Genomic DNA, 16,966 nt, shown 5'->3' with positions numbered 1-16,966 from the left:
AGAGCGCACACCTCCACCAAGGCTAACGCCCTATGTCGGATCCGATCGTCCTTCCATGGGTCATGCACCACTCGTCCACAAAAATGACATGGAAATCGTTTCTGAGTGATGCTGCTAAATAACAAACAGAAGCCTTGGCGGAGGCAATAATCCACGAGCTCTGATAGCTGTGGTTTCTAGTTATGTTACATGAAAAACACATGATAATGCAGTTACAAATCAAACCAGTGCTATTTTCAGCTATATTTGCAATGTTGTGTTGTCCCTCATCACATTTCAGATACAGTATCTTTAGGTTGTTATCAGCATCAAATATGGTTACATTTTCATTTATATTTTAATGCACAAAGAGATAAAAGTTGCCCAATATTATAATTTTTTAAATAATACCCAGATTAGAGTAGTAAAACTGTATTTGCTCTTCCTTCCTCTCCCAATTATCTTCTCACCACCCATCACATTTATCTTGTGACCCTTTAAAAAGAGAACGACCGCTAGTTTGAAAACCGCTGAGCTAATGGACTCATTATAATGCTAATAGTACTTTTATTAAAGTAAAAAAAAAGTGTAAATGCAGGTACTTATCACAAGTTTTTATTATAGCTTGGTCCTGCTCCTTTTACTTGCTGTTAGTCAGTGATCTGAATACTACCACTGGAGCCAGGCCCATCATTAGACAACCACATCTAATCACACTCTGTGTTGAAACCAATTAATGCAGACACTTGCTAATGATATAAATAGAAACACGCAGTGAAATAGTTGTCCTGGTGTTATTGTTTATTGTCATATCATGTTTTAATGATGCTGACACGACCCTTTAGTCCTAATGTTTGGGTCCAGTATTTATTCACACAATACACTTAAATAGCTGAGTGAAACTTGTTTACTACTATCTGTAAATATCTTGATTAAACTGTATATTCTGTGTATACATCAATAAATTCCGTTGTATTTCAATATATGGAAAAATATTCTTTACTGTACACTGTGGGGGGGTTCTACTTATTTTTGGACATACTTAATCATTTTGCATCTTTGGGATCCGTCAGTCTGTCTTAATGGAGCCTCGTGTCACTCAGCAGATGGTAGCTCCAGATGTCTCACCTTTCCTCGTGTCCCTATTTTACCACCCTCCTCTCCCTCCCTCCACCCTCCACCCACCCTCTCCCTCCCTCCACCCTCCTCTCCCTCCCTCCACCCACCCACTCCTCCATGGCTTACCTGTACACCAAAGTATCATCTGCCGAGCTGTTGTACTGAATCTGGTACATCCTGATGCCGGGGATGTGGCGCTCAGAAGGCCAGCGGATTACAGCGGAGGAGGAGGTCAGCTCGGCGACCATCACCCTCCTGTCCTGCTTGTCGTAGCCCTTGGTGTCGTTGCCAGATTTGGAGGAGGTGGTGATGTCTGAGAGGCCGGGGTCCTCGCGCATGTGGCCCGTGTTGTTCACAAACAAGGGTAAGGGGATCATGTTGATCTCAACAGCAGCTGTGGCGATGCCCGCAGCATTGGACGCCACACAATTAAATGCTCCACTGTCCTTCAGCGTAGTGATGAGAATATCAAGGGTGCCATTATCATACAGGATGGTACGGGAATTATTATGCACCAGCTTGCCGTCCGGTGACCGCCAGTGAATATCTGGGTCTGGATCACCCACGGCTTTACATTTCAGCGTCACACCCTGCCCCTCCATCACATAGGGCTTGGTGCTGAGATGTTTGGTGATCAGCGGGGGCTCACAGATAAACTCCTCCTCTTGGATGGACCAGAAGTATTTGTCCATGAGGTGATCCGGTGAGGCGCAGGTCTCCAGATCGTCCTCTCTCGTCAGCCTGCGGAGCCACAGCAGCTCACAGTTACAGTGGAGAGGGTTCCCACCGAAGCTCACAGCCAGGGCGGACGAGCTGGTGCTCTTGGCGTCGGACAGTACCTGCGCGTGCTGGAACAAGCTGTCTGGTGGCAGCTTCTGCAGCCTGTTTGAGGTCATGTCCAGGCGGACCAGCTTGGTGAGCAGGGTAAAAGTCCCCGCTCCAATGTGATCAATCAGGTTGTGGTCCAGTGTGAGCGTGTTAATGTTGGTCATTCTGGCTATGGCTTCCCAGGGAAGGGTGCGCAGGTTGTTGTTGGAAAGATCCAAGTCCTCTACGGTCGCAACAAACTCGTCGAAGGCAGTGGGGGCCACTTGGTGGATCTGGTTGTTTCCGAGGATGAGGTGCCTCAGGTTGATGAGGCCCTTGAAGTGGTCGCTCTTTATCGCACTGAGGCGGTTCCCATCCATGTGGAGCGCCCGCAGGGATCGCAGGCCCAGAAAGGCGTGGGGGGTGATCTGGCTGATGGTGTTGCGCGACAGGGTGAGGTGGACCAAACTAGTCATGTTGAAGAAGTCTTTCCTGCGGATGACGGTGATGAAGTTGTCCGTGAGCCGCAGCTCGACGGTCTTGCGGTCGATGGTGGGGGGCACAAACAGCAGGCCGGTCTTAGCACAGAGCAGAGTCAGAGTAGGGGAGAGGTGCTGGCAGATGCAGCGGCCGGGGCAGCTGTAACCCTTCGACAGAGCTGCACACAGCAGCACGCACAGAAGCAGCCGCTCCATCGTTGATCGGTGTCCAGGTCCTGTGCGTGAGACAGACAGAGAGACACTGAGTCAAAAAAAAACCGGAGAGCTTTGAATTAATAAATAGCATCATGGCCTTTATGAGAGCCTGCTGCAAAAACCACGAGTCTGACCAAGATTGCTGAGGCTGCCAGCAAGGTATCAATCACAAAATGAAATGGAGCTTTTCTGAAATAATGGCACCTGGGATGATGAAAGGCTGCGCCAACACCGTCAGGAGCTCATGTCTCTGTAGCCTTTTAATGGAAATAACAGAACATTTTTTTGTGCCACCAGGCTGCATCACTACTGAACCATATAATTTCGTGAATGATAACACGACAGTTTTCCCATATTAGGTTTCCATGCGACGCGTGTGCATTTCCATCACATTACAAGACCTGTGTGTTTTCCCTGCTCTGAGTTCCCACATCAGGGCAGAGGATTAAGAAAAGGGCACTTGTCAGCAGCGGTCAAGGATTTTTATGACCTTTTCATTCTCTCTGTTCACCCGATGCTTCTGAGACGTACTGCAAAATTAGACAGAAACCTGTCATGTAAATCACAGCAATAAAAAGTAAAGGTGAAAACACCGGAGATGGGGCTTGTTTTTGCCAGCCCATCCGATGGAGGCATTATTGGATGATTCTGGGGTTTGGAGGATGTTCTGATGCTCTGATTCCCCTTTAGACGTATTGATTTCAGTCTAGAGGAGAACACGCCTGTGGTGACAGGAGTAAAAAGTGATCCTTGGCTGTAATAACCATCAAAGACCCCAGTGGAGCAGCAGCAGTGATGTGCTGATGCTCTCCTTGGCATTCATCTTCATTGGTAACGCCTTGAGCTTCACTGTTGATGAGAGTACCTGTTAACGCTGACAAATTAAAGAGATGACAGCTGACTTCTCTTCTCTAGGTTTAGACAAGGGCATACGGGTAGAGCTGCAGCCTATCACCTCATCCAATCCCACAGGGCGACAGTTCTCATACCCACCAGATCCAATGTTTCAATCAACAGCAATGTCTGTTTTTCCAGAGGTCACCCGAAATGATTTCAAATGCACTCGAGAAAAGCTGGCCGTGGATTTCAAACACAAATAGATAATAGTCGTCTGTTTTTCAGCAATTCGGATGCACCGTCCAATTTGTCATGACTAATATGAGCCTTTCAATCTATGTTCCACCACACTGGGGGGGTGCTGACATCCTTAATGACACCGACTCCGTCCCCCATGGTGCCCAATGGAAAAGCATCTAATGCTCAGAGTACCAATATCCCCTTAATGAAACTCTATTTAATTTACAGAATATTTCCAATGTCACGTGTCCAATTTCATAGAAAAGTGTAAACCAAGCTCTCCTCCTCCCTCCTCAGACTTGAACGTATATTTGTACGCTGTGCACAGAGACTGTTTTCACACTTCTTAAACCTAATACACTTGGCCTGATGCTGTTGTTATGCATGTTCAAGATAGTGAGAGAAGTGAGAAATGGTCGGTGCACTGCTGTCGTTTTACAACCCGTGTTGCATTCGCCAGCCAGCAAAGGAAATTCTCAGTGGTTTATTTCCTCTTTTTCACTCGTTCTCTCTCTCTCTCTCACACACACACACACACACACACACACACACACACACACACACACACACACACACACACACACACACACACACACACACACACACACACACACACACACACACACAGGCCACTGTCTGACAGACCACAGGGCCCCTCGTTAGCGATAGATGCTGCTGTCCAATCAGGGCGCTCATTAAAAATCTTGGGATTGTATGATGTCATTTTCTGAAGGAAGTAGAACAGCTTGAAACACGAGTTCAAACCAGTGGGATAGTTTGTCAGAGATTTAATCGACAGTGACAGAATTACTTCCACTTTATTCTACATTTCCCACGACCATTCGCAAATTTCAACCTTTGCTGGGTTTGTGTTTTCATTCCCCTCCCTCTTTGTTGTGACTCGGCAGGCTCGGCTTTAACCTCCGTTTCTGAGGCAGAACCACCTTAACTGTTTGAAATCAGAAAAAATAAATAAAGGACTTGTGCCGTGCAATTTATTCAACAAAGAACATACAAACAAGATAAAGATACAACACGCACACATAGTTATTGTCTGTGTTCAGTCATTTATAGTGAGGTTAAACCATTTACTCGTACAAAGCCACACACTAGGTGGTACACCGAGTGAGGAAATTTCCAAACCCCCAGAGAGAGTTAATTTATTTATTTAACAACACTCCTTTAATGTTGGCAGCACAGCGTGCTTAATCCTCCAAATTTCCTTTATTAAGAAAGTAAAAATTACAACAGGGTTTCTGCAGTGTTCAACGAGTTAAAGTTAAGATTCTCTTTATTATTCCACTCTGAATGTAACTTAAAGATCCAGTGTGTATAGATTTAGGTGAAAGGAATCTATTGGCAGAAATGGAATATAAAATAATCCTCATGATGTCTTCACAAGTGTATGATCACCCGATTGTACAAATTGTATATATTAATTGCCCTAGAATAAACCCTTTATATAAAAATGGGGGGGGGGGGGGTCCTCTCTACGGAGGCCGCCATGTTTTTTACAGTAGTCCAAACTGGAAAAACTTAGACCTTTTGAGTTTTTATGGCAACTGAAGGCTACCACAGGTTCTCTTTCATGTTTGGAAGAGGAGGGTGAGGTGAGGTGAGGGGTTCAGCTGCAACATGCAACTTCACCACTAGATGTCACTAAATTCTACATACTGAACCTTTAATACCTGTTTCACAATCATTGTGGCCAAAGTAGAAATGGATAAAGAGTAAACCAGCAGCTATGATGGCCTTGAATCTGGACAAGACAATAGATTGATACAATAACCAAATAAAACAGTTCATTATTTTAATATCTTCAATTATTTACTGATTATTCCATGAAAACAAGGTTTATAAGCAACTTGTTTCATCGTCAGTTCATCATTTCCAAAAATCTTTTAGCCAAAAATGTCTTTTGGATTTTAGCTACAAAATAGAAAGATAATTCTTTGTAGGGTATTTTGTTTTAAAGTAACTTAAGTCAAAGTTAAGGCTGAGCACAGTGTGTTGCACTGCAGGTCATGCTTCCTCAAAAATAGGTTCCTTTGGATCTACTATACAGGAGAATAGGTGAATTTTAACAGTGCCAAGATCTTTGGTTCAGATTTGATCTAATTTCTTTACCCGACCTTGTTAAATTACAACACAATAGTGACCTTGCTGGGTTGTTTTATTAGTATTCACAAAGTGACTACGCCACACAGTTCATGGTTTCTCAAGAGGGCCATCTGTGCCAGAGCATGTCCAGGCCACACCATCGAGAAAACTTTATTGATCTTTCAGCATCTCAGGGAGTGAAGGGGGGAACTTTGTTGCCACGGCAACTCTGGTGTAGAATATGGGCCTTTGAATTTCATTAAGATGATGTCGAGCTGCCTTCAAAGCGGAGCGTCAACCTTAATGGGCTGCTGAGGAGGCAAGGAGGGACGTGAACGGATGTCTGAATGGGCAAGTAAATTAAAAAGAAAAGGGCAGCTCCACCTCACATTTCTATTTCGGTTTTATTGCTTAGTATTAGTGCCGGCTGCCAAATCGATACGTAGACAACAGGAGAGGGAGCACAAGGGGAACCGGAGTCAAGGTTTGTTTTTGCGCCCAGTGATGCAGGAGCACAAAGGCCAACCAAAGAGGGATTATATAGACACCTGCATTTCTAATTAAGAAAAGCTTCTATTTACATTGTGTTGTATTTAGAAAGAAAAATAGTTACAGCAAAATCACACATTTGCATACACCCAAGATATACAGTGATACCCATGACACATACTGTGCCAGCCTAACAGTATATATATTATCTTTTAGAGGACATAAGAGAATGTACTCTCCATATTTACATGGAAGCGTAATTCTGCAGTACAAGGCATGTGCAGTACACTTGGGAACATTACCCAGCCGCCCACACACAAACACAGGAAGCTCTACATCTCAGCAACATACAAACAAACAAAGAAAAAGGAGAATAAATTTGCCCTTCACGTGTCTTGGCTGAGACGGACTGTGTTTTTATACCTGTGTTCTTACACATAACGGTGATGTTCTTATTGGTTCACACGCTCACAATAAGGCTCTGTTCAAATAGTACACGGCAGCAGGTGCTTGTGCAAATCCTTAAACAATCAGATGCTCACTTAAACACGAACTTAGAGAGAGCCCTGAATAATGCAGCGTGATTCAAATGAAAACTGATAGACGCTCATCCCCGATCTGAATGTGCAACACCTTTCTGCCGCGGCACTCCCAACACACAGGATCCAGTTTACATATTAAACAGGGCGAGCAGCTGTGGGGACGATAACGCATCTCCACAACTTCAGAGAAGGTACATTTTCCTTTTAACAGCTAAATGAAAAAACGTTTTGCTTTTCCCCCCTCACCTGCTCAGTTACACCCAGATACTGCGGTGCAAGTGCGGCATTAACAACCTTGGACATTTTTAATTAGGGCACCCGTGGATTCTCCAGGATATTCTCATGATTAAATAACCGGAGAGAAGTAATGTTTTTTACAAAGTGAACAACTGAAGACAACTCAGGATATCTCATAAATCACAGAGATGTCAAACGAGGAGAGCAACACATCAGAGTTTCACCAAAAATTTATAAATAAATCAATACACAGCTCAAACAATGTCTCCTTAATTATTGTCCTCTCTCAGAATAATGTGTATGTGTCTTAACTAGCATCATTAAACTGTAGAGGAATGAGCCATTACCTGCAGCTTATTCACTCCGAATGAAAAATGGCTTCACTTGATGTAATGTTTGGACAATAATGTGGTGACAATAGCTTCTTGTTACAAGGACAGCGTGACTCAGAAGAGTCTGTGCTTTTTTTCTGATTAGAGCCACCACTGGCCTTGTGTGAGATTATACTAGAGGTGAAACTATGAGTCAATCAGTAGAAAATGTATCAACCTGATAGATTCACTGATACTTTATAATTCCAGCTTCGCAGCCGTGAGCCGTGCAACCCTTTGACAAACTATCCTTGAAATATTTTAGACGTGAAAATGTCACTCAGATTTTATGCACTTGCCCTGAACATTATTCACAATGTTCTGACTTTTTATTGCGAAAATGCCTCAAATTCACTAGTTTCACCTTCTCAAATCAGAAAATTTGCAAAGCGGTTTCTTACTCAGTTAATTATTTCTGTATTTTTTGGTGAAACGCAATGACAGGAATGGGAGGGTGGGAATAACAAAGGTCTACTGCTAGAAATCGAAATTGAAATGACAGACAAAAAGAGAAACATGACAGTTTCAGCAGCTAAATGTGTTTTCTGGTTTTCTTTGTTTTACACAGTTAAATTAAATTCTGGGAAATAATGAAAATGTTCTACTGTTTAATAATATTTTGAAGAAATCTAGCGATTTTGGGAAAATAATGAAAATAATGCTTAGTGGGAGCCCATGATCACAATTACAGGAGTTGAGGCTCATGCATATTTTGAATGTGACATTGAAAATAGTTTGTAGCAAAATACAAACAATATAAACAAAAACATCTGCCCAGGGCAGGTGTGCTGTAGGAATATTTTCTGGACATGACATTGTCAAGGAAGCCGTAAAATGCCAATTAGACGGTGCCGGAGATGAACTGCGAGCTGCCCTTGTGTGACTCTTGTCAAAATGCAGGCATAATTATTGACAGGCACAGTTCATCGGAGTCAGCTCAGTCTCCACCAGCGGACGCCTATACGGAGGATCCGCAGCCCTGGGGGATCTCTGGTTGCATATCATCAAGAGGGGTGGGGGGTATCGTCGTAAACAGGGGGAGCATTTGCATATTATAATTATGTCTGCATGCAAAGACTGTCTTCTCAATTACATCCCATTTAAAACTTTCAATGAAGAAGAAATGAGAAGCACAAACTATTGCAGCTCCATAAACTTTAATTGTAAGAGTCTAAACAAGACTGAGAGCGTTAGGATTACACTGGCACTGTGTTAGTACAGTCGTGCACGTCACTTGTCGATTGAACATTTATTCTTTACCAGCTCCCTTTTTAAATAACTCATCTTACAGATACAATCAAGCCTAAATAGCTGCTGTAATTAAAACTAATGATAATTATGCAGGATCTGCAAATGTCTTTTTCTGCTTTTCCATAAGTACACCCTTGGATATTATCTGCTAAAAGTTACAATTATTCACACAAAAATACCTGTAGTTAATATGCACCAGTTAAGTACTTGTGTACAAATCTACCTGATTGTAGGGCTCTAGTTAATCTGCCATTTACTTTTTATTATTAATTAATTGCTCCGTTTATAAAATGACTAAATATAGTGAAAAATAATCATATTAATAATAATTATCAACTATTACCTGATTATAATGTCCCAGAACATAAATCAAATTTACTATCATAGATGACCAAGAAAATCCTGAAATATTAAATAATAGATTAATAGTTAATCATAGATAATAGATACATTATCTACATCATATTTTAAAGATATTGTCCACACCAGACAATCTTCACTAATATAAATATAATAATGTAATGTAAAGCTCCCGTCAGAACGCACACATAATTACAGTGGAAATGATTGTGATTCACATGAATGACACAGCAGCGCCTTTCCATGTGAAGTGATTGTTTCTTTTAAAGTCTCACATTCCTGCACAGACTCCTGATTACTGCACATCCCTTCACTGACGTATTCGGTGTAACAGACTCCATCACAAGGGCCATATGATGCATAATGGAATTATTTGATATGCTGTTGTTCCAGTCAATCCATTTTATCCACAAATTGCCTCCGTAACTGTGCCAAAAAATAAATAAAAAAAACACCCTCTGCCAGCATCTGTTAGCCGTCATGATTAATAGAATAAAGAGCCGAACGCACCGGCCTCTGATTTACAACGGCCACTTGTCTGTTTCAGATGTGCAGTGACAGGCTTTTGCAGAGCTTCACATTCAGAGAGGATTCTGGGCCGGTTTGATGTTCACTCTGGATGGAGGACTCTGCAGCTGCTTCATCTTTAATGACATCAGGTATTAAAGTATCTTTGACTATTAAATTAGCCAAAACCACATTTTAGAATACTCCGTCACGGATTCAAAATTTTACTACAGTGAAATTAGTGTTAGATAAATTATAGAAGAAGGGGAGTTTAGGGCATTCACTTACTTATTCAGCACAGACGATACGAACCAGTTCTAACACCAGTTGTTACGAGCAACCAAGAGGCAATAACATCTAATTGCAAGCCGGCAAACAACTAATAATAACAGGCAATAGTGACTGAATAAAAAAAATAAAATGAATTATACAATTCTACAAAAGTCAAAATGGGCTCCGTCAGTGTTACTTTACCACATATTTTTTATATCTTATCATTGCTGCTCCAGCATTTTGGGGTTTTACACAAAACAAGAAATTAAGAGAGGCTCGGTTTTATCCACTTTTTATGAAAATGCTTCACAATTTTCTGACTTTTTATTGATCGAATGATTTCTTTGTCAGGGCAAAATACCAAAAACCCACTAGTTTCACCACAATAGAGAAGAAAATAAATGAGCAACAATCAGTTCAATCTTTTGGCAAAAGGTGCTGGATAGATAGAGAGATAGGAAATGAAGGTGTTCACTAGCTTATTCAGCATAGACAATATGAACCAGTTCAAAAACCAAACAACTGAAGTAATTTGTTAACGGTAACTGAAGCAACAAATAGGCAATAATATCTAATAGCAAGATAAATACACAACAGGCAACAGTGACTGAATTAAAAACAAATAATAAATGAGACAAATGATACATTCAAAATGTAATATAAAAGTTTAAAAGTAAAAGTACCTGCAATGCCTTCAAAATGGGCTCTGTCAGTATAACTGTACTATATATTACACTATTAGATTATTATGGATGTAGTAACAGGCATTTATATACTGTAAAAACATGCATAGTATTTTATATGCTCTTTCTTAACCTTAAATATTTCCATTTGCATAATAAACTTTAACTGCAGATGCCAAATAAATGTAGAAAAGTTGAAGGAAAATATTTCACCTTGAAATGTGGTGGAGTAGAGGAAGTACACAATGGTATAAAACTAGAAGGGCACTTAGAAGAACGCATACCTCCGCCAAGGCCAGTTCCCTAATGAAACCACATTTAAATTCACTCGATCCAGATCTTTTATTTGAATGTGCACCAAAGTTACAGCACTCATAAATGACATTCCCCTTTTTAAAATGGAGAAAAATGCGATGTTAAAGAAAGTGAACAAAATGTCCTGGATCCGACCTCAGGGCTGGAAACATAACCTCATAGCCAGAGGTAATTAAAATACACTTTCTACTATTATAGCCTGCTAATGTGGTACAATATACCAACATATGTGTGCTTATAAGTGACAATAGAGATAACTCAGGGCTCAGCCTAAATTAGTTCTTCTAGAAGGCAGCATGTCCTGACATCAACAAATACCTCGACAATACACGGTGGGGCTGTTACTCTTTTCTCCGTGTAGCTGTTTCTCTGACACCTTCCAAGAGACTGCTGAAGTACAGTTGGCATATTCGTCAAAAAAAGAAGAACACACACACACACACACACACACACACACACACACACACACACACACACACACACACACACACACACACACACACACACACACACACACACACACACACACACACACACACACACACACACACGGCTAAACAAGCTGCGATAAAAGCAGGAGGTGCTTGAGCAAACAGTATTAGGTCGGACAGTGATTCTCAATGACTCAGTGATTCTCAATGATTTCTATTCCTAGTCTTAGATATTTTTGAAATCCAGCAAGGGTCAGTGACAGGAACTGGTCATTATAAACACTGTGGCTGCACGACTGTCTTGTCTATGTGTTCCCATGTGGTGACACTTCTGTTATTCCCTCATGCTTGTTTGTCCTCCATAGGCATATCATTTTATCCACTGACTTCTTTTATTTTATTCTTGTCCTCTGTTTCCTTGGCATTGCAGCTCCTGGCCGTCCTTGCTCCGTGAGGACGAGCTGAATAGATTCCTGAATCTGTGCCTTGTGGTGCCACTTTGTGTTACAGTTATGCTAAAGAATCCACACTTTCACGTTTCAAATCCCCCTCCCTGGGCTCCAATACAGCATTGATCCCACTCTGGATGTACCCTTGGAAGGTATTATGTATTCCTGTTATGTGCCGCACTGCCACAGCGGACTCTTGTGAAGAGCAGATCCACTGTGGAGAGCATATGTATCAAATGGCTGAACTTAAAACCACTGGAGATGGATTACTGACCGGCTTATGGAAAGGAACCATATCTGAGACAAACAATGGAGACTTTAAACTAATATAATCAAATTACAAACTATTAATTCATTTAAATCAACTATAACAAAACAAGGCAAATTTAGATTTTCTAAAAACAAATATAAACGCACTCTCTAAACCCTTAAATATCTCAACAGCTACTTGGAGGGATTGGCCTGGAATGTTCTGCAGGCATTCAGGATCCCCAGGGGATGCATGGTAATGACTTTAGTCCTGCTTCTCCTCCTCTGGTGCCACCGTCAAGTTGACATTTTGGGGTTTTACTGAATTGTCTGTGCAACTTCATGGGAATCCATCCAGAGCATGAATCTTAATGTCTCTGGTGATTCCCTGACATTAAATCTAGAGCTACCAGCAGGTCAATATTTCTTCTCCCATTCAGCAACATAAATCTCAGAGTTTTACAGGATGAATTGAGAATGGGATTTTGTTATTTTACTGATTGGGTGACATTAGCATTTAAGCTTAAAGCTATGCTGTTCCAAGCATGGCTACAGTATATACTCCTTAAAGGTTATTTTGTACTCAAGCACAACTAGTTCATACCATGTGATGTCAAACCCGTTTATAGTTGTTATGAACGGCTGCACTTGAAGGCGGAGTGAAGAGCCTGTTGTCATAGAGAGGAGGGAGACGTGGCCTACATTTCCAGACAGTCGCTGCTATAAGACATTTATTGTGTTGCATTTGATTGTTCGCATGAAAAGTAGGAAATGGTTGTGTCCAGAGAGATAAAGGTAGAAGAGAGAGAGTGACGTGGGTGTCGTCGGTTTCAGAAAGTTAAAGAGATGATCAGACTTTTTACTTTATTTTAAATACTATGCGGTATTTTGTATTTTCCTGAAATGTTGTTCCAGGTTATGTATTATGTCTTACTGTCTGTGTTGTGTGCCATTCACCAGTAAAAGACAAATTCCCACTGATGCCTGAATTATTGGACAATCAAGTTTGGGATCTTGAAAGGGTTGGGTGGTATAATTTCACTACCTGAGAGACAACACTGGCCCTTTAAGTGTTGTTAAACATAGCATATAACCTACTGAATGTATACATGACCCCATTCATCATTTTGTAAGTCAAATACAAAGTACATATCCAATGTGCACCTTCTCCTTTGTGACTAAAGTATCATTTAATTAACAAAATCAATTGAGATTTATCACCTTTACGGTCTCCACATAAATAAATCTGCCGTAGAAATAATGAAAACTTTGTACAGCTCTAATTGATATAGAAGACACCGGTCCAAATTCACTCAAGGCTGTGATGCTTACAAGAGAGTGTAACAACCGCGGGATGAGGCAGCGACGACTGTGTGCGATTCACTGGAATAATGGACCCACACGACTTCAATTTGACACACTTCGCAGGAAAGCCTGCAAAAAGACGGTTTAGGCAGAACTTTTGTCAGGTATTATATTCATATATGCACTACAGGTTGTCTGAGCCGCACTAATCTGGTCTCTGGGTCAAAAAAAAAGCACCTCGCAATGGAAATGCATTCCCAGTGGCAGTGGAGCAGCAAATACACATTAAGGTGTGGATTTATCTACAGTCGCGGTTTTTACCAAGTTCCTTTATTTGTTTTCTGTGGCGACTGAAAAAACAAAACAAACCAAATGTTGTCTGTATCATCTGGATCTTGTTTTACTTTAGTAGTGGGTGATGTGGTGTCATGTTGTCATTTTTTAAATATAATCCTTAACTGGAGTGCGAGGACAACCCACTGCGGGCCCCTACAGGCTGTGAAGGAATTTTTGACCATCCTCACACATCACATCTGTGCAGCACCATTAGGAGGACAAAGCATGTCTCATTTAATGATGACACTTCTTATTCGGGACAAACGCAAGATGAAGAAAACAGAAAGGAAACAAATTACTCAGGGGGAAATAAGTGGCGTCATACACGTAGAAGACCACGTCTGAGATGTCAAGAGAGTTTGTGGTGGTAAGAGCCGATGACGGTGTCGGGGTGCTGTAAACATCATCACGTTTTCTCGGCAGCGGAGTAAATCCGTCACTTCCTGCCTCTGTCTGCTGCACCCAGCTGCGCCACCTCTCACCTGAATAATGCAGAGGATTTGAAGCTGTTGTGAACTCGTCTGTGCTGAGAACCTCCCGCTGTGTTGTGCATGTGTGAAAGGCAAACCGCGGGTAAAGTCAGGAGCCAATTCTCCAGATTTTACCCCGTAGGTGATGTCTGAGAGCGGCAATAGAAGAGTGACAGCAATTCCAACCTTTCATTGACGTGTTGTTGTAAAGGGTGATGCAGGGTGGGGAGTTAAATTGGAGTGCTGTGTGAGACATCTTCAGACATGTCACTCTGTTAACGTTGATATATTCTTTCACCTTCTGGTCTCCTTGATGCATCAAGTCTACATTAAACTCTTCTGCCTAAGACATCAGCTGCTGCCTGAGGCCGCCTTTCACCAGCTCCCAGAAAACGTCCATCCCACAGGACCCTGCCTGTGAGATGGAAGAAAACAGAAGACTGACCAGCCTCAGAGTTTTCTGTGGTTCCGATAGTTTAGGATGATTTGATTAAATCCCACATGAAAGCACAGTACCATCTGCAGTAGGGCCTTGTGATATGTTAGGAGCCGCTTTACGTTCCAGTTTTTACTGCACTTTTGAGGTTTTTATCCCACTAATTATCAAATTATCAAAGTATCAAAAAGTCAAAAGATAATAATCGAAGTAACTACCACACACATGGTCTGTTGGGGTTGTGGCCCCTGGAGGGTCTGCGGCCCACTTGGACTATAGTCTGCAATTCAAGTTAAAGCTGTGTGATAATAACTACATTTAATACATTACATAAATCAAAGCATAGAGATTTTAAAATCACTGAGAGCACATGAGTATGCTACTATAGCCACGCCCCTGTTCCCCGTCTCCACACCCTCACAGCTCGCCTGCAGCTGAGGAGCCTTCGGATTGGTGTCGTGGGTTTGTGACATCACAAACCCCGGCTGCCCTAATCTGTTCACAGCGCCATTTGTTTACTGCAGTGTTAACGTGGAAATACTCAACCATGGCTCTGACAGCTTATTTCACATTAAATATAGAATTCATCATTAAAGATACAAGGGGGACATGTGACCATAAAACACTCACTGGAGGGGGACTTCAAAGTTTACTCAACCTTTTTGTAAAGTTTGCGGCTTAATCAAACAAATAGGTCTGTATAACCATGATAACAATTCATCATTAAATATCTCATCATGTTAGGAAAATAAAAATGAAAGACCCAGGCCTCTATTTTATATCTCAAAGTGGACACGTTTAACCTACTGTGTTTAAATAGAAGTCGTGTTTAAAAAGCACTGATATGAATGATTCCCCTGGTGAATTAGATCTTTATTTGCCATTTCTACCTCCAGTCACAGTTGTTTAGAGAAATGAGGTCAATGGCTTTAAACCATGACATATCTGTATAATTAGTAATTATATCAATGAAATGTTTAGAACGACTGCAGATAAGCTCATGCCGCACTTTGCGAGTCTCTAATCACAAACCTGTCAGGCCTGTTATTTGAGAAAGACACATTTAGCTCTGTCTTATCAGTCATATACTTATTATCTGTAATTTTCGGAGCTGCGCTGTGCACAAAGTTAATACAACTGAATTCTATCCTATGAATAAACCGTAAAACCTTTACTTAACTATGGAAAGTCAGTGTTAAGTTGTTTGATGTCTGTCAAACTTGGCAAATCGATTTAAACTATGAAGAATCATACCGGCCAGTGTTAATGGACAGAAGGAAGAAGAAGACCATGGGTCCATTGTGCTTATTTAGTTTCCGGACATAGTTAATTAGTAAATTTGATGAATTCGGCGCTGAACCAAATTACTGGCCAAATGCAATCAAGTCAGGGAAAAAAAATAATGCCTGAAAAATGACACCAGAGAAAATTCTGTGGGATTGAGTTGAAAAAGCTTTTTTTGTTTGTTTTTTCCATTTCAATGTGTAAAATGCGAATTTAACTCAGAATCCCAGATCAAGCAGTTTCCACATTTTCAGCTTCTCCCAAAGCGGCTGCTGCGGCGGCGGCGGCCATATTCACTGCAGACGTCTGTTCAGTGCAGAAAATTGTTTGTAAATAAAACTGCTGCTTTGCATATCAATACATTCTTAGAGATTTTAGAATCAGTTCCCAGGTTTGATGTTTGATCTGAAAAAGAGAGGGCAGCGCTGGAGCTCATGCGTTTATGTCTTTTGGTTTCATCCTCAGCCCCGGCCCATTTCTGTAGACTTTGTTTATTTTCTCAGTGTTTGCATAGGTTTCCTCCAGGTGAGCAGTCATTCATGAAATGGATTCAAAGAAATGAATAGATCCCTGGCTAATGAGTGTAATACCAAACAAATAGTATGGTTTTTTGGAACGGCAAATATTTGATTTTATTTCATGTATTGTAACTGACAGTTATGGTGAAAGGCCTGAGAATAATGCAGCTATAAAGCACACACGATTCAAACACTACCTTTCTATAATATAGTCCAGACACTAACACAGACCATAATCTTGGACAGCTGGGGAACCGGCTCACTGACATTATTGCACTTTAATATAGCTCTGCCCATGTCGCTTGTCCATTAGACCCAGGCAAGCTCATTGTGTTGCCAGGACCACTTATTACATCCCAGCCTCATGTGCAGCTCCTCCTACTCCTCACTCTTCTCTGACTATGAGCCAGTGCAAATTACAGTAACAGCTTGGACGTGAGTATAATCTCAAGTGGTGCGAGCTGGGCTCCATGGTGAGGCATGCGGGCAGATGGAAGCAGGGACTCTGCCAGGCCTCTTTAGGGGCTCCCACTCTTTCTCCAGCACGCTAGACAATGGATGAGCTGTGGCTCATAACCAGCTCCTCGTCTACCACTATCATGCAGCCTCCTCCCATGCTCTGTGTTTGGTAAATGATATGAAGGGAAGGGGGCTCCTGTCACGGCCTTGTTAAGACCAATGCA

At 41.6% G+C, this 16,966-nt stretch overlaps 1 protein-coding gene across 2 annotated transcripts in view; it reads right to left on the bottom strand.

Annotated features, from left to right (window-relative positions):
- Nucleotides 1-16,966, bottom strand: part of lrfn1 (leucine rich repeat and fibronectin type III domain containing 1) — a 101,404-nt gene that overhangs the window by 2,785 nt on the left and 81,653 nt on the right. For both annotated transcript variants that reach the window (XM_034604702.1, XM_034604703.1), the window contains one exon: nucleotides 1,225-2,620. In XM_034604702.1, coding sequence (XP_034460593.1) covers nucleotides 1,225-2,600 — 1,376 coding nt within the window. In that variant the 5' untranslated portion in view covers nucleotides 2,601-2,620. The remainder of the gene's footprint in view (nucleotides 1-1,224; nucleotides 2,621-16,966) is intronic.

This window comes from Hippoglossus hippoglossus, chromosome 13, assembly GCF_009819705.1.
Source record: "Hippoglossus hippoglossus isolate fHipHip1 chromosome 13, fHipHip1.pri, whole genome shotgun sequence".
Classification (NCBI taxonomy): Eukaryota; Metazoa; Chordata; class Actinopteri; order Pleuronectiformes; family Pleuronectidae; genus Hippoglossus; species Hippoglossus hippoglossus.
This window is presented reverse-complemented; position numbering and strand designations above follow the sequence as displayed.